Consider the following 21,930-nt stretch of genomic DNA (forward strand, 5'->3'; position numbering starts at 1 on the left):
TACTCCAGGCCTGATGCTCTGTCCGCCATATTACCTGGTTGCCCTTGAACTGAAGTTGCAGAAAGCTCAATTTTAGCTTGATAGAAGGAAAACCTTCCTGACAGAGCTTTCCAAGCATGGGACGGACTTGTACAGGACATTCTGGGTTCCTGGTCCCTGGACCTCTAATCAAAAGGCCAATTGCCGTACGTGTTGGAGTGGGGATTCTCGTCCGGGTGCCAACTTTGAGACTCAGTGGTTCTGTACCTCAGTTTCCTTAGCTATAGAATGGAGAAAGCTAGCCTTCCCCTCTGGAAACCTAAGGAGCTCCCGTGAGTGAATGCACGCACTGTTCTGTTCCTTGGCGGGGTCCAAGGCCCCCTTCCCCTAACCCACTCAACGAATTTCCACCTCCCCGGTTGATCGTAGAACAGCCGCTCTAATGAGACTCTGGAGAATGGCAGGGGTGGGGGGTGAAGGGAATGGTACAGACACGCAATGTGTTGTAGCACCGGGCTCCCCGCGGGAAGGGAGAGGGATTGGGCTAAGCTCTGGGCATTCTGGGGGATCTTTTGGTCCCAAGAGAAAGCTGAATGGCCAAGCCCCCACCCCCAGCCTTCTCTCCGGCACAGTTTCTTTCCATAAGTCATGCTTTCAGCATGTAGAGGCTGGCAGCTGTGGGGCCTGGTTGCTAGGCAACCAGTTTCCTAGCACAAAGGGACCTCCCTCAGCTGGGAAGGTCAGGCCTGTCGGTGTAGAACAGCTGGGCGGATGCTGTCTTTGTCTTGCTCTTGTCTTAGGTAATCACAGGGCGCCAAATCCAAGTCAAACTTCTTTAAGAAAGGGGACTTACAGGGAGGAACAATCACGGCCAGCCACCGCCGCCTAGCTGAAATTTCAAAACCTTGACTTCGATCTGGGGTAATTCTGAGACCAGATTATGGGGTTCGAGACTTGGAGGAGGCTGAGTGGACAGAGGCAGGGGGCCGGCCCTCTCTCGAGCGCTTCCCCTCTAGAGTGGGGCATTGAAAACAATGAGCCGCCCATCCCAGTCTTTGAAGGTGCTCCCACTTACAAGGTCCCGGGGTGATCTCCTTGAATTTACTGCCCGAAAGGGCAGTTGGTTGTTTTTGAGTAGTATCCAGCTCTTTGTGGCCCCCTTTAGGGTTTTCTTGGCAAAGATATTGGAATAGTTTGCCATTTCCTTTTGTGGTTCATTTTACAGGTGAGGGAACTGAGGCAAACAGGATGAGGTGACTTAACCGGGGTCAGTAGCTGGTATGTGTCTGAGGCTGGATTTGAACCTATCTTCCTGCTCTATCCACTGCACCGCCTAGCTGCCACTTTCTAGATCATGGAAGAGCTTTTGAGTCTCGAGAGCCCTTTGACATGAGGTGTCTCCTGTATATATCATTGAATTATATATATATATATATATATATATATATATATATATATATATATATATATATATATATATATATACACATACATACATATACATATATATATACATATATATATATACACATACATATACATATATATACATACATATACATATATATATGGAGTTCCCTGACCAAAGGGGGTTCTTTTATCCTAATTATTACGATCACAAAAGTTCACTTGAATTCATCAGCCAACAGAGCACCAATTAGTGAAGGAAATCTACAAATATGTGAATAAGCCCTTGATTTGAGAGTTTTCTGGGCCTTTAGACAAAAGCAAACACGATACCACATAGGCAACATTTTGCGCCTGATTGACAGAACCACACACCCCTCTGGACCTAGATATAAAGACATTAGTCTGTCAAGTCACAGTGAATCAGGCTAGTGGTGGAAGAGCTGAGGACCGCAGAGGAGGATCCAGGCTCCTGAGAGGGAGTCATCCTCAAGGGAAGGAGAGTTTTTCTCTCTCTCCTCCCTCTTCACCTGCTCCCTCCCCATTAACAATGTCATCAGAGAGACTGGCCCAGTAGGAGGCAGTGCATCCAGCCAGGATCAGAGTGATACAAGTGTGGACAATTATACGCAGAACCACAGGCACTTTCGGGGCGCACAATGAGCCCTTATACCACAGAATACCAAATGGAGACTTAAGAAAGGACTTCTGGGAGTTGCATGCTGCTCTGTCTCACATGTGTAGCTCACATCTGTGACTCATTGCTACTGTACTCTGGGGTTGAGTCTCCTCTTCCCATGGAGCCATATTGAAGGAGAGTCTTCCCAGGGCTTTTGGGGGGTTGGGGAAGATAGGCAATCATTCTTACTGTTACCTTCTTAGTAAATGCTTTTTCTAAGAACTAATTAGCAAGTTGACCATTTGTTGATGGGAAGCATGCTAATGGAGGAGGAGTGTCAGAATCCCAGCCCCCCAGAGTTATCCCTAGGAGCTTTAGTGTTAGAAATAGCAGGTACCCTTTTAGAACTCCAACCATGAGTACGAATTCCACTTAGGGGAGGGGCCCCAGATGGGGTCCACAAATGACTCTTTGATCAAATCATCAGAGAAGGTATAAAATTGAGAGATATCTAAGAATAGACATGCTCCTCAAAGCTATTCACCAATGTGAAGGAGGAGATCTAAGGCAGGGTCCAAGTTGGAGAGAGATTCTCTGTGGATGGTAGGGTTCTCCTTATGTTCCTGTCTGTGGATGACATTGTGCCGATTGGGTCAAGCCCCAGAATATTTTAGGGGGCAAGGCAGTTGGGTTTGAGTGACTTGCCCAGCTAATGTTAAATGTCTGAGGCCACATTTGAATTCAGATCCTCTTGATTTCAGGGCCCGTGCTCTATCCACTCTGCTATCTAGCTGCCTTTAAGCCTCGGAATATTGTGGAGCATCCTGGAAGAAGTGTGGAGAATGTAGTGAAGGTGGGAACGTGTGTAGACCGTAGTGGTGTGAGTGTAGCGAAGCGTAAAGAAGGTAGATTGCTGAGACCGTGACATATGTTTGGATGGACAATCCATAAACCTTGTCCATCACTCTATCTCTGAGGGAGACGGTAAGGTTGGATGATGAATCTGACCCCCACTTGAGAAAGAGGACGAAGGCAGGCTAGATCGCCTTCAGGAAATTGCAGGGTTCTTGCAATGGTCCCCAAGCTTGCCATGGAAACAAAGGCTCATCTTTTTAATATCGAGATCCTGCCATTGTTGCGTAGCATAGTGAGTCATGAAAATGGCGGTCTGAAAACACAACAGTCAATGGCACGTCAAGGGACAAAGCAGGGCGGACGGATCAGCATAATGAGCCAGTGGTGTTGTCATGAGAGTGGGAAAACAAGGAGGAGAATCTCTACCACGTCGGGTAGATCTCCTGTAGTGAGAGGACATGGCCAAAGGTTCCACGGAAGGGGCAGGGATGGTGGGGCGGGATCTCCATCACTGAAGAGAATTGCTAATTAGTGAGATCCACACTGGTGTCCACACCGGTTCACAAAAGTTCAAATCTGTACAACGTCCCCCAAAGGGAAGGCGAGCCCACATCCTTCTACGCCCAATGCCCTCGTGCAGCTCTGAGACGATAACTTTTTTGGGGGGGGTTAAAGTTAAAGTGGTAGGTTGGTGTGGAAAGACCATTGACCTGGGACTCTGAAAACCTGGGAAGAGGCAAGAGTGTGACAGAAAGGAGCAGTGAAGTGAGGAAGCAGGAGTTCTAAGCCTAAGTGTCCCTGTCTTACTGTGTGAGCTTGGACAGCCTTACTGCTAGTATCTGTGTGACACACACACACACACACACACACACACACACACAGAGCTTAAGCTTATTTCCTTCCTCCTCCGGCAAATGAGGGGATTGAGACCGATGGTCTCTGAGGAGCATCTGAGTCAGCTCTTTAATACTCTGGTCATGGCATGGTGGCACTTGGGGTTGGCTGGCCATTTGGAAGGCCCCAAGAGCTCACCATTTCTACCTCGTGCCCAAGAACTCGCCGGTTTGGGTTTGCATCTTCCTTCTCTTCTCGACAGACTTTTATGTGCCGGTTTCACTGGCCCTCCATTCCCTTCTCCTTGCTGGGTATAGGAAGATTCTGGTTTGCAGCCCCTCCGCCAATGCTGAGCTAAGCCAAAGCCGAACCAAACTGAGTCATTCGGCCTGGCTCTAGCAGCCATGGCCAGCAGCCAATGAAGGCCTTTAAGGTCCCGCTGGTGAGGATTTTGTGGAGGCCTTCCTGGTTGCCCAGGCTGCTGGATACCCACTACTACATGTTGCCCTCCCACAGAGTCTGGCCTTCACTGGCCAGGGGGCCGAGTGTGGCCCTCACAGAGTCATTGGATTTAAAGCTGGAAGGGGCTTCAAGAGAGTCTCTCTATTTCAGCCCCTCGTTTAATAAAGGAGAAAAAGGAGGTCCAGAGAGGAAAGGGACATTTCAGATCATGCAGAGACAGAGCTGGGATTCAAATCTGGGGCTTCAGACTGCCTCTCCCATCCAGTGGAGCATCTACCTTCTCACGGCTTCATTAAAAGTCTGCCCCCTCCCTGAAATTTCTGTAGTTTCCAAAAGGTGGGGGATTCCCCCCAACTCCCCCCCCACCCCCAGTCCTACTGGGTCTGCCTACAGCCAGAACTTTAGAAACAGTGGATGCTTTGTCCGGACAGGGAGTGGTCCTTAGCTTCCACTGGCTGGCGGCCTGTTCCAGAGACTAGTTTGCTGCCCAGAGGCACTGTCCATGGTGCTGAACAGGGCCAGCCTATCAAGGTAGTGTCACAGAAAGCGAGGGGATGCAGAAATTCAGGTCCTGTGGCCAAGAAACCTTCTGTGGTGTTGAGCTGGCTAGGGAGGGGACAGGAGGTGGGAAAAGTCAGGTAAGAAGGAATGAATCTGATGACCAAATGATCGAATTATTCAAAATGGGTGTTGCAGTGAGGTTGACTATGGCCCAGGGCCTTCCCGAGTTATTTTTCAGGCTCACATCATAGGACTCTGAGCTGAAAAAAAGACAAGCAAGTGTTTGTGGTGTCCACACTGGTTCACAAGAGTTCAAGTCTGTGCGATGTCCCCGAAAGGGAAGGCGAGCCCACATCCTTCTGTACCCGATGCCCTCGTGCAGCTCTGAGCCGATAGCTTTTTTTGGTGGGGTTAAAGTTGAAGTGCTAGGTTGGTATGGAAAGACCATTGACCTGGGACTCTGAAAACCTGGGAAGAGGCAAGAGTGTGACAGAAAGGAGCAGCAAGGGGAGGAAACTGGAGTTGATCCACCAAGTCCAAGCCTTACATTTTAGCTAACCAGAAATATGAGATGAGTCCTAGGTTCTGCTCTGTAATCCTGGGGGTGTCAATGCCATGGGTCTAGGTCCCCCATGCAGCTGTCTGCAGGACAGGCTCCGGGAGCCTAGGAGGCTACGACTGGTTCCGAGTTCAGAGGAGAACATGATTGGGAGGGGGGGAGTTAGGAGAGGATTTCTGAAACTGAAGCATTTGTTTTCTTTTGGGTTTGGTCTTCTAGCATCCAGGAAGTCTAACTGCTGGGACTGCTTCTATCTAGCCTTGAGCTACCCTCCCAGTTGCTTTCTGATACTTCTATCCTCCACCAAATGCCCCCCCAGGGACAGATCAAACATTACCACGAGTTAGAAAGTGATATGAATCAGCCCCGGGGAGTCAGAGCCCACCCAAGCACAAGGCAATATTAGCCCAGGCTCAGGTCACATTGGTTTGATGTTTGATATGCTAGTGGTCTCGAATGAAGATGGGGGCTATTGGTTGAATGGGGCAATGGGAGCACAAGGTACACATGGCAGTTATCAATGGCCCTGAGTGTAGAGAGGGACACAATAAAAGAGCAAATCTGTCCTATGGAGTGTGAAGCCTACCTGGGGGCTTCTTGAGAGGCTGTGCCCAATAGACAAGAAGGAGAGGACAAGATACTGGTCTGGGAATCGGGGGCTTGGGTTCAAATCCACGCTCTTTGACATAGTACCTTGATCATTCTGAACTCATCACATCTCCTTTCTGGGACTCAGCATGCTCATCTATAAAATGAGAGCATTGCACTCAAAGGCCCTAGAGACCCTTGAGTGCAATGCCCTCATTTTATAGATGAGCAGTTTGAGGAATCTATGGTCTTAAATGCCTTTGAGGCTCAGTTTCCCTATTTGTAAGATGAGAGAACATGGCCAACTATTTTCTGTGGGACCATGCAGGGATTACCCATTCACCAGTTCTTTGGGGGTGAATGGAAATTCAACCCAGAGCACACTGCACTGTACGCACCTTAAGGTCAGCACTCAATAGTGTGGGTCCAAAACAGTAGACCGGGGCAGCCAAGGACAGGAATCCCTGGCCTGGTGGCCAGCGGGACACAGATCTCATCAGCACAGGTGCCCCCTGAGATAAGTTGCCAGCTATTTCCTCATGGAAGTGTAAGGGGCCCTGGTAGCCTTTCCTGGGCCCAAGATCCCCAAGGAGGAGGCTGAAGCAGGGGTGCACAGGTCCCCCTGACCTGACTACGTTTGCCAAGCTCTTCAGGGCACAGTATCTTGGCTTGGAAGTAGCTCTTCCAGCATTTAAGAGGCCCTTCACACAATGACCATGGCCAAGCTGTTCTGTGGGGTTTTATTCCCTCTGGGACAACCACATAGACCTGCAATGGACAGAGTGCCATCCCCCGAGTCAGAAGGACCTGATTTCAAACAGCTAGATGGCACAGTCGCAGGGGTCCTCAAACTACGGCCAGTGGGCCAGATGTGGCAGCTGAGGACGATTATCCCCCTCACCCAGGGCTATTAAGTTTCTTTATTTAAAGGCCCACAAACAAAGTTTTTGTTTTTACTATAGTCCGACCCTCCAACAGTCTGAGGGACAGGGAACTGGCCCCCTATTTAAAAAGTTTGAGGACCCCTGGCACAGTGGATCGAGTGCTGGCCCTGAAGTCAAGAGGACCTGAGTCCAAATCTAGCCTCACATACTTAACACTTCCTACCTGTCACTTAACCCCAGTTGCCTCAGTTTCCTCATCTCTAAAATGAGCTGGAGAAGGAGACGGCAGACCAGTCCAGTATCTTTGCCAAGGAAAAGCCCAAAGAGGGTCACAAAGAGTCAGATGTGACTGAAATGACTGAACAACAACTGCTCCATCTGATGGGGGACTGGCCCGTGCAGGGCCAGCCTGCTGCCCCGCTGAGGGCAGCTCTTCTCCTCTGGCCGGCTGGCACCACAACCCAGTGTGGGAAAGGCCAGCTGGCTGTCAGGCCCCTGCCCACCCAAGCCCAACCCAAGTAAGGCAGGTTTATCCTGGCCTGCCCTGGGAAGGCCTAACAATGACCCAAAGGCTCCCAGGGGCTCAGCATGCTGGGAGGGGCAGATTGACCTCTTTCAATGGGGCTGTGGCTAAGGAGGAGGGAGACTGAATGGAGTTAGAGGCCCAGGCCCTGAACAGGACTGGAGCTCTGTTGAGATGCTAATCAGGCTGCTCCGTGTGGGTGCTGCTATTGCCACCTCAAGCACTCCCGCCGCCCGCCGATGAGGTCACTGAGATAGTTGCCATCGGAGCCTTTGTCTGAGAGACTGCAGTGGTTCAGCCGCAGAGCGGGGAGGAGGGAGGGGCTGGGCCTGGCTGATGCAGGATGCTGCCTGTGTGGAGGGGAACATCACCATGGCAAGTGTGGGCCGGGATTGGCCAGTCTTTCCTGGGAGGATAAAGAAGGAGGGAAATGATTGGTCCCCCTGGCCTCCCAAATTCTGGCCAAGGACAATAGGAGTGCAGTGGCAGGGACTGCAGAAGGCAGCGGTGGGGGGAGGGGAGGAGGTGAGTGGGCGGACGGCTTTGGGCATCTTGCATCCCATCAAAAGAGTATTGCTCGGGTGAATTCCACAACGCTCCCCATACACCCCTGTATAAATGGCCTGGTGCTAGGCCGGGCTCGATATGGACCGGTGGAAGGGGGAAGGAAGATGCGGCTTTCTTTGTATCTCCAACCCTCAGCCCTGTGCCTGGCACATGGTAGACACTTAATAATTGATTGGTCAAGCCCCCTCATTTTATAGGGAAGAAAACTGAGGTACAGAGAGGGAAAACGATCTGTCCAAGGTCCTGCAGGTAGGGAGTAGAAAAGTTGGGAATCGGCTACTGGTGCTCTGCCTTCAAATGCAGCGATCTAATGCCTTTCCTACTTTTCTGGCTGCCACTGATCCCCGTAAGGGCACTCTCTGAGGATGTTGTTGGGCGAACTTGTCCAACTGACTAGGGAGCCCACTGGAAGCAGGATCGGGAGCCTGGCAGACAGTGACTCGAGCATGCTAGGACCCGCTGAGTGGGACTGGCCAGGCAATGCCTGGAACTGAGAAGCAAGAGGGCCTTGGTGTTGGAACCAGTTGGGTTAAGGGTTAGAAAGGGGATTACCCACAAGTCCATGCAGAGCAGGGGTCTGCAACTAGGCAGGCAGGACAGAGGCTGGGGTATCTATGGTTTAGATGATTGAAAGGGCAGCCAACAGGCAATAACAGCTGGTTGTGCCCATCATTCCCTTTGGTTGAAGCACAGATTCTGGGAAAGGGAAATAGTGAAAGATAAGACTGAAAAAACTGCTTGGATTTAGACACAGAGGATCCTAAATACCAGGCCAAAGTAAGGGGCTAAGCTTCCAGGGTTAGGGAGGTGACAATCTCCCTGTCCTTCGCCCCATTGAGCCCCCATCTGGAGTAGTAGGCTTGGATCTGGGGGCCATGTTTTTAGAAGGCTATTGAAAAACTGAAGAATGGTTAGAGAGCACAGCCAGGATGGTAAAGGGCCTTGAGCCCAGGACACATGAGAATCAATTGAAGGAATGATGACTCCATAGCCTGGAGAAGAGAAGACTCAGGGAGAAGAAGCTGCTGGATTGGAGGCAAGGCCACGAGTTCTAATGCCTAGGCTTTGGCATGCATTAGCTGTGGGACCTTCCTCTCCCTGGCTCTCCTTTTCCCCTTCTGTAAAATTAAGAGACTAGACTAGATTCCTCCAGGGTCCCTTCCACCACTAAATCCTCAAATCCTAGGGATTAATCATCCAAAGGACTAAGGAGTCAGTCATTTAGAAATGGCCCAATCCAGTGCCCATGGCAGTACCACTAATTAGTCGGCAAGAAGGTAGAATGGCTGTTTTTTCATCTAAAATAAGGGCTTTGCTTGTGAGAAACAGCTAAGCCGGAGGGCTAGAGGAAGGTCCCTTTGGAAATTCAGTTGACTTGTGGTCAAAGAAATATAATGTCCCATTTGTGCCAGAGTCTTATGGTAGCAGATGTGAGAGCAGAAAATAAACCCCTGTGGCCCAAGCTAAATCACAGGTAGGTCAATGTGGACCCCAACAGGGATCCCCTCTTTAACATCCTGGACAGGGGTGGGACGTGTCCAACCTCCTCAAGGACAGCCGGAGATGAGAATTCACTCTCTCCTGAGGCAGCCGGTTCTATTTAGCATGGCTCTGATTGTTGAGAAGTTCCCATCTGGAACTCAGATCTACTTCTGAAGTAGGCCCTTGGGCCTGAGCGAGAAGGGGAAGGAAGCAAGCAAAACCGGTCTAGCCCCTCTCCCCTGTGACTATCCTTCATGTATTAGAGAACAGTGGTGTACACACACATACACACACACACACACACACACACACACACACACACACCTATTGCTGCTGCAAACAATGCCTTGGGACCCAAGCACAATAAGCTTATTCCTTCTTGCATATGCTAGCCTTTCAATGAGTGACCTACAGCCAACTCCTCAAATTTTCCCTACTCTGACATCTCCATTCCCAAATCCCGCAACAGTCCTTCAATGGAATTGTTGGCCATCATCTTAATGACTTTCCTCTGGGTGCTGCTCGCTGTCCTTCAGAATTGGCCCCCAGAACTAATTACAACACCGTCCAGATATATGCCGATTAGGGCAGCTGGCAGCAACACAATTTCTTAATGCAACCAAAGACTCGATTGGCTCTTTTTCTGACTGCCATATTGCATCGTTTGTTGACTCATTTTGATCTAGTGCCAGGGAGCACAGCAGGCCCCACATTAGATTGAACAAACATGTGGCTGTGGTGTATGCTGTTCTTGATGTTGAAATACAGAGCAAAAGACATTGAACAGTGAGTTGTGACCCTTTGAGTTTTGGTTCCTTTGCTTATTTAGACCCATTTCTTCCCCTCTCTTGGGTTCAGCTTCTTCTTTAGTAATATAAGCTAGTCCGCCCCTGCCTCTCTCAATTTGGCTCTATTTGGAAAAGGAAAAGAAGGGAATGGATGTGAATATGCTCCAGAGACTATGAAATGTTTTTAAATTATCAAGTATTATCTATGCAAAGGTCAAGGGTTCCTGGGAAGAGGGAGACTCTTGAGGATGAGGGGTGGTAGGAGGAAGATCAACTGGACAACTTGACTAGACATCAGTTTGGGAATGCTGGGAACCGGGGGGACATGCCGTTGGCTTTAAGCCTATAGTATTAGCGTGATCTTCTCCCCCCATCCTCCTGCACCCAAAGCCACCTGTGTGGTCTGTATGAAATCTCCAAAACCAGGGTAGAGGCAGCCTGATACAATGGAAAGCCTTCTGGCTATGGAGTCAGCAGAACTGTAATAGGTGGCGGAGCAGGGATTTACACCCAAATTACTCATTCTTTCTGCACCTCAGTAAATGAAGGGAAGTATACTCAATGATCTTGTAGCCCCCTGGGATGTATGAGAACCATTAGTTCCATTAGATGGAGGTAAGGAAACTGAGGCTCAGAAGGGGTCTGACATCTTAGAAATGTCACTCACATTTCCTTGTATTTCGTTCTATGCTTCTGCCAACAGAAAGTAGCTCCTTGGGAGCAGGGACTGTTTTCTTCTTTGCCTTCGTTTCTCCAGCACTAGCGCAGTGCCAGACCAGCAGAATCACCCACAAATGTGTGTTTTCTCCACAGGTCACCTGTCTCCATGATTTCTTCGGTGACGATGATGTGTTTATTGCCTGTGGTCCTGAAAAATTCCGCTATGCCCAGGATGACTTTTCCCTGGATGAGAATGGTGAGCGTGGATGGCCCCTATGGCTTGTAGTCCTTGTAGTGATTTTACCACTTGAGATTTCCGTGAGCTCACTCGGGTGGCTTTGGAAAGGTGCTGGGTGGGGGAGAGAAGGGGTGTGAAGCTGTGGCAAGAAGCATCTTACTATCCTTGGGACTGGTATTCTTCTCCCCGCTGCTCCCACTTACTCCTATAAGCAGTGCAAACCTGAGGTGTCCAGACATGTGAGCCATTCCCCTCACTTTATACCTAACCACAGGACTAGTCCATGCCCAGTTCTCCCAGGATGCTTATGGACCAGTGTCCTCTTTTCTAACTTCAACCAAGAAAAGGGGCTTGGGGCTTCCTAGGGAGCTGGAAGGAAGGAAACCCTAAAAGGGAGCAGTAGAACACAAATGTAGAACTGGAATAGATCTCAAAGGCTATCTGGTCCAATGCCCTCATTTTACAGAGGAGATCCTCAGGCCCAGAGAGAAATGACTTGGCCAACTTCACCCAGTTAGGAAGTGGCAGAGCAGAGACTCAAAATTAAGCCTTTGGATTCCAAATAAGCACTTTTGGGAAGTGCAGGGAAGACAGAAAGCTTGAGCCAGTATAATAACAGGAAAGCTGGGTTGGCACTGCTCTCAGGCCCAGCTCCCCTTCCCGCTCCCTGCCTCATCCCCAACTGGCAAGCCCACCAACTGGCTCCACTTGGCTTTCCTCATCTGTAGCCCCGGCTTCTCAGAGACTGGAGCAAGCGCTGGCCTTGGAGTCTCCCTTGCTTGTGGTCATCCCTCTCCACCAAGCCCAGACCTTACCAAGGTCCTTCCCAGCTGTATGCCTTTAATGTCCCTCTTCTCAATTTTGGGTTCAAAAGCCATTCAATGAGGGGGCTAGACTTCAGGTTCTCTATCGTCCTTTCCGATTCCAGATCTTCTGGTTTATTCTGTGATAACAAACCATTTCTGGAATACCATGAATGAAATGCTCGGTCCCTATCAAGCCCCTCTCCTGGGGTCTCTGTCCCATCTGCAGAGTTAGAAGTCATCGTAATCATACTCAACAATACCCGATAAAAATACAGGTGTTTTGGAAACTCTTTAAGGTCTGCAGAGCAACTTTCCTATATTGCCTTTTTTGAGCTCTTGAATTTCTAAGGCTGCCCTTAGCCGTGCCTTGTGGGACAGCGGAAAGAATGCTGGATTTGGGGTCAGAGAACATGGGTTCCCGACCCAGTACCGCCACTTTCCAGTCGTAGTGGTGGGGAAGTCCCTTATCACGTGTAGGTTTGGACGAGGAGCTCGCAAGGGTGTGAGTATTGGGGGTCCCAACCGTGACCTCTTCCACGTTGCATCCCGCTGATTTGGTTGCCTTCTCCCCAGAGTGCCGAGTCATGAAAGGCGCCCCAGCTGCCACCACTGGCACCAAGTCATCTCCCAAGACTCAAAAGAACTCAGCAAAGAGTCCCGGCCCCGTGCGTAGAAGCAAGTCTCCGGCTGACTCAGGTAACGACCAAGATGGTAAGTGACTTTTCCTTGGCTGTGCATGCTGACTCTGCCCACACGGGGCTAACTTCTGCATGCCTAAGGGTGCATTGCCACCGGACACCACATATATCTCCATGGTGCCCGATATAGGGACAGAAGGCATTAAGATATATACTGTTCCCAAGATGGGAGGACGTGGCCCCGAGCCACACCATTAGAGTGGGTGCTTTCATGTGCCCCCTCCAGAAAGCCAGCCCTTTCCTGGTCATCGGAATTGCCATCCACGTGACGGTCTAGCCATTAAGCACCTGAAGTTCCTGAGAACAGGGCTGGGTATTCAGTAGGCATTCAGTGAGTGCCGAATGAAGGAGTAGGTGTGCTTTACTAACTCTGCCCGACTGTGAAGACCAATAGACTAACCCATGCAAATTCTGTCAATAGTGTTTCATATATGAGTTAATCCAGGTCAATGAAAAGGTTGGGGTATCGGGGTTCTTCTCAACTCTGTCTTGTGCGTCACAGCTGGATCTGAGCCACTTAGATAAGATTTATAAAGCCCAGCAACAGAATCAGTGAAAAAATGGGTCCAGTTGTGTAATAGACCAGCTACGTGACCTTGTGCAAGCCAGTCCACTTCTCTGGGTCTCAGTTTCCTCATTTGGAAAAAACAAATCTCAAGATGCTCCCTAAGCAACTTTCAAGCTCTAACAGGCGGCGTTGATTCTCCAAACCGGAAGGGTTGATTGTGGCCACTGGCCTGACCCAAACCTGAATGAGGATTGGCCCATCTACAATAACCCCAAGAAGGGGTCGTGCAGCCTTGCCTCAAAGGCCTCGAGCAAAAGGGAATTCACTACCTCCGCTTTTTGGTACCACCATGGGGGTAGGGCATCTCTTGCCCCACCCCCATGCAGCTCTTCCCAGGAGAGTTTCACTTCGGGTCCAAAGCAGCAGGAGGGGAAGGGTGCTTCCAGAATGCCAGTCACACACAGGAGAGGACAAGTAGTCACAAGATCTCAGCAGTCCCCCGCCTCTGAGAGCCACCATTTCCTTGAGGAAATTCACCCTCCTCCAAAGGGAAATGTGGCAGTGACAGATCCATCACTTCCCTCCCTTAGTCGAAGGATTAATAACTACTTACCGTCGTCCGCCCATTCGACAGAATCCATTTCTGATGAAAAGAAGACCTTCAACAATGGCAGCATCTGGCAACCCATGGCGGAGTCTGGCCCAGAACCCTATGATCAGTTCTGGAAGGGATTGCTTCCGGCCCGCCATCTCCCACTCCCCTAATGGAAGGGTTGGAGAGAGAAAGAGACAAAAGCCTTTCCAGGCAGCGGGCAATCAGCCAAGCAGACCCAGAAAGGCGCACGATGGCCGCCCCAGCGCCGCCGCCTCCCACAGCCCGGCCCCTCGGCCGAGCCAGGGGCTCGTGAAGGCCGAGCCGTGGAGAGCAACATCTGTGCGGCTCTTTCCGACTGAGGAAGAACTAAATGGGGCCTTTCTCCCAGAATCATTTTCCAGTCTTTTCCTCTCCCATTCTCCCCTCCCTCAGTTTCTTGCTGAGGTACTCCCAGCCCTCTGGGCTGTGCTCCCAGCACCACAAAGTCTGATCTTCCCAGGAGATGTGGGAAAGATCCCTCTTTCTTCCTCCACATCCCTTAGCCCACCTCCCCACACATAGCCAATCAGTTGCCCCATCTTATTGATTCTTGTATCCACTCCCTTTTCTCAGTTTCCTACTCCCATGGTGGACGCTCTTATACTTGATAGTAGCTGGGAAGAGTTTTGTCCATCCCCTCTCACCTGAACCACTGTAGCAGCCTCCCAAGTTGTGTCCTACCCTCTAGGCTCTTGCCTTTTCGATCTATCATTTACAAGGTTGTCAGAATACCCTTTCCTAAAGTATAGTTCTGAGTACATCAGTATTACTAAAAAACAACCTTCAGTGGCTCCCTGCCGTCTAGTGGGTAAAACCTGAGTTCCTTTACCAGGCCATTTGAGCTAGCCACAATCCTCCCTTTCCGGACTTACTCCGTTTGACTTTCCCTCACGACGTCTCTGTTCTGCACAAAATCGGCGAATAGCCGAGCCCTTGAACTCAATCCAACCTTCACCTTGGGGTGGCCCAAGCGTAGTAGTATCTGCTTCCCCCTTTTTGTTTCTCTCTTTCCAGACTCCCCCCTTCTCTCCTCCCCTTTTCTCTTTTCCTTCACTTTTCCTTTCTTCTCCTCTTCTTCTTTCCTCTTCTCTTGACTTCTCACTGCAATCCTAGGATCACAGATTTTGAGCTAGAAAAGACCTTTGAGGTTCTCCCATCCAGCCCCCTCATCTTATAAAGGAGGAAACTAAGGCATCTGGGTTCACCTGGAGTCCCACAGCTAGTACACATCCAGGGCAGCTGGTGCACAATCAGGTCTTCCCGACTTGGGTCCAGGGCACTCTCCAGCGGGCCATGCTGGCCCGTCCGGATCCCTCTGAGGAGTTCCCGGTTCCACATCCCGCCCCAGCGTCCTAACAAAAAGCTGCCAGTAAGCAAGGCAAATTTTGGTCTTTGTGTCCCGAGTGCCTGGCACGGCACGGGCACATGATAGGCATTTACTGGATTGACTCAAAGTGAATTGAATTGAAGTATTCGAATACTGGGGAGAGCCAGGGCAGGAACTAGCAAAATTGCTGGATTTTCCAAATACGCAAGGGAGCTGAGTCTATACGCTCCAGGCCGGCAAGCTCAGACCCCTGTCAAGTCCCATACCCTCTCACTAAAGGGATGCTCAGTGGACTCCCAGAAAAGGGAGCAGAGAGCCCCAAGAGCTCACCTGGCTTTGGGAAGAGTAGTTCCTGCCAAGCTGAGCTCCTTCCCCTTTCTGCCATGCTCACCAAGAAGGTCAAGCAGAGGAATTCTGCGAGATTGAAACAAATCATCTGGCCCGACCCCACAGGAGAAGAGTGGGCCCGCCGGGCAACAGTGGCGCTAGAGGGGATGGAGCAGTCCCAACAGCCAGGCTAGAGAATGGGCTTCTCCTCTTGGCCCCTCTCCTCTCCTCTTCCCTTCTCTTTTCTCTTCCCCCCTCTTCTTTCTCCCTTCCCTTCTCTTTTCTTCTCCTCTTCTTCTTTCCTCTTCTCTTCTCCTCTTTTCTTCACTTCTCTATTATTATCTTCTTATCTCTCTTTTCTCCTTCTCTCCTCTTCTTTCCTTCCTTTTCTCACTTCTTTTCTCCTCTCCTCCCTTCTCTCCTCTTTTCTCCTCTCCTCTCCTTTCCTCTCCCTTTCCCTCTTCTTTTCTCTTTTCCCTTCTTCTCTCTTCCTTCACTTTTCTTTTCTTCTCCTTTTCTTCTTTTCTCTTCTCTTCACATCTTTCTTCTTCCCCTCTTCTCACTCATCTTTTCTTTCCCTCTAGCATCTCTTCTCTCCTCTCCCCTTCTTACTTCTGCTTCCCTTTTCTCTCTTCTCTTCATTTCTTTTTTCTTCTTCTCATTTCTCTTCTTCTCTTCTCCTCTATATTCTACTCTTCTCTTCTTCTCTTTTCTATTTTCTTCTCCCCTCTTCTCTCTTCCTTCCTTTCTCTTTTCTTCTCCTCTCCTCTTCTCTTCTTCTCTTCTCCTCTATATTCTGCTCTTCTCTTCTTCTCTTTTCTATTTTCTTCTCCCCTCTTCTCCCTTCCTTTCTCTTTTCTTCTCCTCTCCTCTTCTCTTCTCCTCTCTCCTCTTCTCCTCTCTCCTCTTCTCTCTCTTCTCTCCTTTTCTCTCTTCTTCGTTCCTTTCCTTTTCCCACTTCTTCTCTCCTCTCCTCTCCTTTCTTCCCTTTCCTCCCCTACTTTCTTTCCTGCTTTTTGGGGGTCTCTTTTTGTTTGCTTCAAGCTCATAGGGTCATAGGCTGAGCGCCAGAAGGAAGCTCTGACCCATCAAGTCCAAGACCTTCCTTCTTTAGAGGAGCGGACCGAAGCTTAGAGAGTCCAGAGAGCTTAAGTGGCTTGTTCTTCAAACTCAGATCCTCTGTGGCACCCTACAACGCCCGTGGTGGTGGACAATGGAAAAGAACTGAATGTACACTCCAGAATTCGAATCCTGGCTTTGCTGATTACTAGCTGTGCCACAAGGGCAAGTCCTTTCCCTTTTCTGGGCCTCAATTTCCTCATCTGTAAAATGAGCCAATTGAACCGGCTGGCCTCTAGGTTCTTTTCCGGCTCTAACTCTGTGGACCCCAGGAGAGCACCAGGCTGGCTTAGAAAGTAAGCTGAGGAGCCAAAAGGAGCCAAGGTTGCTCCAGAGTAGCTGGCGAGTGGGTGTAGCAGGCGAGGATTTGCGAGGAACCTAAAGCAGCCCGCTGGGAATGGGGGGGTCCAGATCACTTACTGATCTGGTGGGGGGGGGTTATCCTCCCTTGTAACATTCCTGTAGCAGCTTCTGCTTGAGCTGCATCTCAAGGGGAGAGAGCGGCCCTGGGAGGTGGAGGGAAGGAGGGAGTGCATTCTGAGCACGGGACGGCCAGGGTAAAGGCACGGAGATGGGAGATGCGGGGCCGCGTGTGAGGGACAGAGAAGGCCAGCTTGGCTGGCTCTCAGAGCGCAGGAGGGCGAGGAAGTACTTGCCAAGGAGGCCGGAAGGAGAGTTTGGGGCCAGGTTGTGCAGGGTTTTTGTCATCCCAGAGGCAGCGGGAGCCCCGGGAGGCAACTGAGGGAGAGTGTCACACGGTCAGCACAGCTCTTCAGGAACATCACTCTGGCAGCAGCCGGGTATAGGATGGACCAGAGTAGGGAGAGGCGAGGGTGGAAGACCAACCGGGAGACTGTTTCAGTGACTGTGCTGAGAGGCATTGAAGGACTCTCAATGTGGAGGAATGGGAGGGGGAAGAGTCCGAGCCTGTGGCCCAGTTGGGAACCCGGGAGCCCGGAAGGATGGTGGTCCCTTTGATAGGAAGAGGGACATGGAGAAGGGAGAGGCAAGCATCAGGCACAAATAGGAGGGGGGCGGTGGTGGCCTGCGGCCTGCTCCTCCCTCATCTCGATCTGCTCCTCCCTCCCCTGCCAGCGCCTCTCTTTCCCAAGTTGATCCTTTCGTAATTTGAGAATTTCCTCGGCTGTTCGCTCCGTGTTGTTATTAATGGTCTCTTACATTTACTTGCAAAATCCCTCGCGGTCACAAGGTCCTGTTCATTCATTATCCCAGTTTCTACTGCCAACCACAAGCGATGGGTCAGGGCAGGGCAGCAAGGGAGGAAGGGAGGCTTAGAGAGGGTCAGTGTCCGGTCTCCGGCCACACAGAGAGGCGGCGGGTAAGCTGAGACCGGAAGGAAGGCCTCCGAACTGCCACACCGGGGATGCTTTCCCTTAGATCCCCTTCCCTCAGTCCTGGAACTCGTGGCTGGCATTTCTCCAACTGAGAACCCCCAGTGTTCCAGGCCCCAGCCAATGAGCTACCTCTCTGGGGTTCCCCCAGTGGGAACTCTCCCTCCCCCTAACAGCCCTGTTCTTCTGAGAAAGAAAGGATGGGGCAGCTAGGGGGTGCAGTGGCTAGAGCACCAGCCCTGAAGTCAGGAGGACCTGAGTTCAAATGCGACCTCAGACACTTCACACTGCCTAGTTGTGTGACCCTGGGCAAATCACTTAACCCCAACTGCCTCAGCAAAAAGAGAAAGAAAGGAAGACCAAGAGGTTCCTTCCCGTTCTCCCCTTTTCACGAGCACGGGACTGTTGTCTCCCAGCATCATCCATCTGCTTTCCGTGGCTTTGATGGGGGAGAAGTAGAGCTTAATCAATTGATCCAAACCTGCATTTATAATGGGAAAGGGGGAGGGAGTGGGGGCCTGGAGCTCTGATTACCATAGATCCTGCCTGACCCCCTCGGGGGATCCTGCCTGGTCACTCCACAGTCAATGTCTTGAGCTCCCAGTGAAGCAGCGCCCCAGTCCTGCCTGGTGGGGAAGGGAGGGATTTGCGTGTGATTGACTTTTGGGACCTGCTATGGGACTTGAAGTCCCTGGGAGAGGGGTGGGGGTGGGGGGCAAGCACGGAGAATCCCCGGTACTTGAAACGCTACTGACCTGGGCCTGCCTTTTCTGTTCTCTCGGGCCAGCCAACGGGACATCTAGCAGCCAGCTGTCCACCCCCAAGTCAAAGCAGTCGCCAATCTCGACCCCCACCAGCCCCGGGAGCCTCCGGAAGCACAAGGTATTATGTCTCTTATACCTTACTAAACCCCCTTCTGCTTTATTTACCCGGCCAGGTGGGAACGTCGTTCCCATTCCATCTCAACGACTCCAATACCACACGACCTCCTCATCTGTCTCAACAGCTTTTGGGCCGGGCCCAGGAACTCCAGCAGGTACCACAGCCACCCACTTGCTCTGATTGGTTCTTTGGGCCTCTGGCCACCAGTTGCTTTCCAATTATGAGCCAAAGGAAGGGAGCTGTTGGCCCCTGGCCCAGAGACCTGCTCTGGCCGGGGGTGGGTGGTCTCAGGCAAGTAGAAAACGAAGGTGAAGAAATGAATTGTCAACGACCGTCAGGAAAACCGTGTTCAAAAGCACGAATGGACAGAGAACGGCAAGCAGAAATCCTCTCGAGGTATCACCGCGTGGCCTTCAGAGTCGCAAAGAAAAGAATAGGAAAACTCATCGTCGCAGGGGTTGAATCAGCCCAACCTTTCTGGAAAACGATCGGGAATTATCTCGTAAGGACAAGTTAATCTTTGTAACTCTGACCTAGAGATCCCCCTCCTGGGACTATATCCCAAAGAGGGTATTGAAAGACCCCTATGTACAAAGAGATTTCTAGCAGCACAGTGTGTGGTAAGAGAAAGCTGGGAGCAGATGTGTGCCCACCATAGTTTGCTAATGGCTTTTAACAAATTGTGGCAGATAAATGGAATGGCGTCTTGCACTACCGTAAGGAATCGTGCATATGAAGGATTCAGAGAAATAGGAGAAGCCCGGGACGGAGTGGAGAGGGGTTCCTCAAGAGAGGGGTTCCGTGTGAGTTCCCCCTAAAAGGGAATTCCACAAGATGTCTACAAAGGATCCCTCAAAGCGCACGGCTAGAAATATGGCGCCACTCTGCAGCGTAAGCAGAAATGCCTCGTGCAGAAAGCTGATGTTCAGGGGCCTCCAGGTAATTTGCTTCCAGTTAGGTAGACACCACTGCCAGAAAGCAGGCTGCCATATCATGAGGCCTTCTTTATGCCCCCAAACAGCCACTCTCAAGCCCCAGGTCCACTCATCTTCAAGATATTCCAGAACTTGAGAGTGGATTGGAGTATCTGTTTGTGCTCGATGGCCAGCTTGGCTCGGAAGCTGCTCGAGCTGGCAATGATGGGCGTTACAGCTCTATCGAGCCATCCCCATAGTAGTGATGAATGGGCTTTAGCAACGGGCTTCGATTGCTGCACAAGCTTACTCTGGGAGTCAATAGAGCCTAAAACAATGTATTTCAGAAGAAACGAGCCATCTACAGAAACTAAAAAGGAAGGTGATTTCTAGCCTCGTCCTTATATTTCCCCCAGAATATGAGCCACAGGTTGGAGGGGTAGTTCTACACTCAGCTAAGGGATCCCAAGACCCAGGGGTACAGAATGCAGGTGATTTACTAGCCACCCCCCCCCGCCTTTATAAGAAAGCTCTTTTGAAAGCATCAAACATTCCCTCCAGGAATCTCACAGAATTACCACCACCACAACCCCTTCTTTCAACCAATTCAACCAAGATAGGGAAATGGTCACTTATCAGTCAACAAGGATTTATTCATGAATTTTCCATATATTACTAGAATGAGAAGGGCCCTTAGTAACCCTCTCATTCAATCCCCTTATTTCACAGGGGAGGAAACTGAGGCCCAGGAAGGGCACGGGACCTTAGATCTCTTTCCACCATCCCAAAGTGCCCCGACCCATTTTGCTTCATCAAAACCCCAAAAGACCCTATTTTCATCCTGGTCCTCCCCAATCTAGGAAAAAAGTCAGTAAGGAGGGTCTTTATCTCACGGGTGAAGAAATCATAGCATGGAGAAGGAGAGAAAGCTAGCAAAATGAACAGTAGTACTGCCAGTGATGGGAAGGGCTTCCCCCTCCCCAGACATATTCTATTTGTCTGGGATGATTTGAGGCCCCCCTCTCGCTTTCAGAGAAGGGCAAGTGAGTGACAAAGGACATGAAGATGTGGCTGATTGAGGAAGCGGAGATGGTTTGCTTTGGGGAATTGAAGTTTGGGGTTGTACATAATAGCTTTCTTGCAGTATGTAAAGGTTGACGTGCGGAAGACAACTCCCGCTCACTCTGCTTGGCTCCAGAAGAGCAAATTTATTTCCCAGCGGAGAACGGTCACACGGAACATTGACGTTGGGACACGCTTTCTAACCGTGGGAGAAAGCCGGCCCAAAGTGGAAAGCCAAGGGCGGCAACAGGCTCCCTCTCTTTCTCCTCCCCCCCGCCAGGGAAGTCTTCGTGCGGAGGCTGGACGCGGCTCATCGTCTTCCTGCTCGCTCGTGCACAGTTTACCCTAGGTGTGCCTCTGAGGTCTCCTGCAGCTCTGAGATTCTATGATTCTGGTATAATGTGATCATAGAGTGTTAGTGCTGGGAGGAACTGGAGTGCCCCCTTACTTTACAGAAAGGAAATCTGAAGACTCAAGGATGGCTAGGGAGGGCCATAGGATCCCACAGTGTCAGAACTAGAAGAAGCCTTAGCCATCATCTAATCCACTTTCCCATTTTACAGCGGAGAGAGCTGAGGTCAAGAGAAGGGAATGGGCTCCAAGGGCCCCTGGTGAGTTCCATGGCTGAGCCAGCACTGGGATCTAGGAGTCTCCTAGGTTCCTACGCTTGGTGTGAAGGCAAGTTAACACTGGCTCCTTTTCTTCTTCCAGGACCTGTACCTGCCTCTGTCTTTGGATGACTCCGACTCTCTGGGAGATTCGATGTGAAGAGAAGACCGTGTCCAGCGTCCAGAGGCCAACTTTCCACTTTCCTCCTGTACAGTATGGTACTTCTGCTAGAGTGTCCAATAGGGCGATTATTGCTTTCAATTTCAAAAAAAGAGAGAGAGAGAGAGAGAGAGAGAGAAAAGAAAAAGGACGCAGAGTTAACATGGGGTTTTTTTTTCTGTGATTCCTCCTCTGGGCCACAAATCCACAGTTATCAAATCAGGTTAGATTGATACCATTCTTTTGAGTCATTTGATGGGGATATGATATGTGCCGTTCCACGGACCTACTGGGAAATTTCTGAGCCCCGACAGGGCTGATTCTAGTCTCATTCTATAGGTTGCCTTCCTTGGAGGGTAGCTCATTCAAATCATACCGAGAATATGGCTGGGGGGGAAGGGGTGGGGGGAAAGGGAATCTGGAGCAAAAAATCCTCGGTGAATCCTCAACTGGGCAAAAAGTGCCCCCAATCTCCTTGTCCGAAGAAGGCTGCCAGGGGGTGGGAGCTGATGCTGGTCATCTCTCGGCTTGCACCCCTGACAAAGCGCCAGCCTGACAGCTGACACCGCTTTGGGATGCCAAGAGGG

General features: G+C 50.6%; 1 protein-coding gene across 2 annotated transcripts in view; it reads left to right on the forward strand.

Moving 5' to 3' along the window:
* The window catches only part of DCX (doublecortin), a 41,207-nt gene extending 19,499 nt beyond the window's left edge, over positions 1–21,708 (forward strand). The window contains exons 3-6 of one of the 2 annotated variants that reach the window (XM_051968430.1): positions 10,862–10,964; positions 12,326–12,463; positions 18,505–18,599; positions 21,287–21,708. In XM_051968430.1, coding sequence (XP_051824390.1) covers positions 10,862–10,964; positions 12,326–12,463; positions 18,505–18,599; positions 21,287–21,343 — 393 coding nt within the window. In that variant the 3' untranslated portion in view covers positions 21,344–21,708. The remainder of the gene's footprint in view (positions 1–10,861; positions 10,965–12,325; positions 12,464–18,504; positions 18,600–21,286) is intronic. The other variant, XM_051968432.1, reaches the window with a different exon arrangement.
* Positions 21,709–21,930: the final 222 nt, after the last annotated feature.

This window comes from Antechinus flavipes, chromosome X (assembly GCF_016432865.1).
Source record: "Antechinus flavipes isolate AdamAnt ecotype Samford, QLD, Australia chromosome X, AdamAnt_v2, whole genome shotgun sequence".
Classification (NCBI taxonomy): Eukaryota; Metazoa; Chordata; class Mammalia; order Dasyuromorphia; family Dasyuridae; genus Antechinus; species Antechinus flavipes.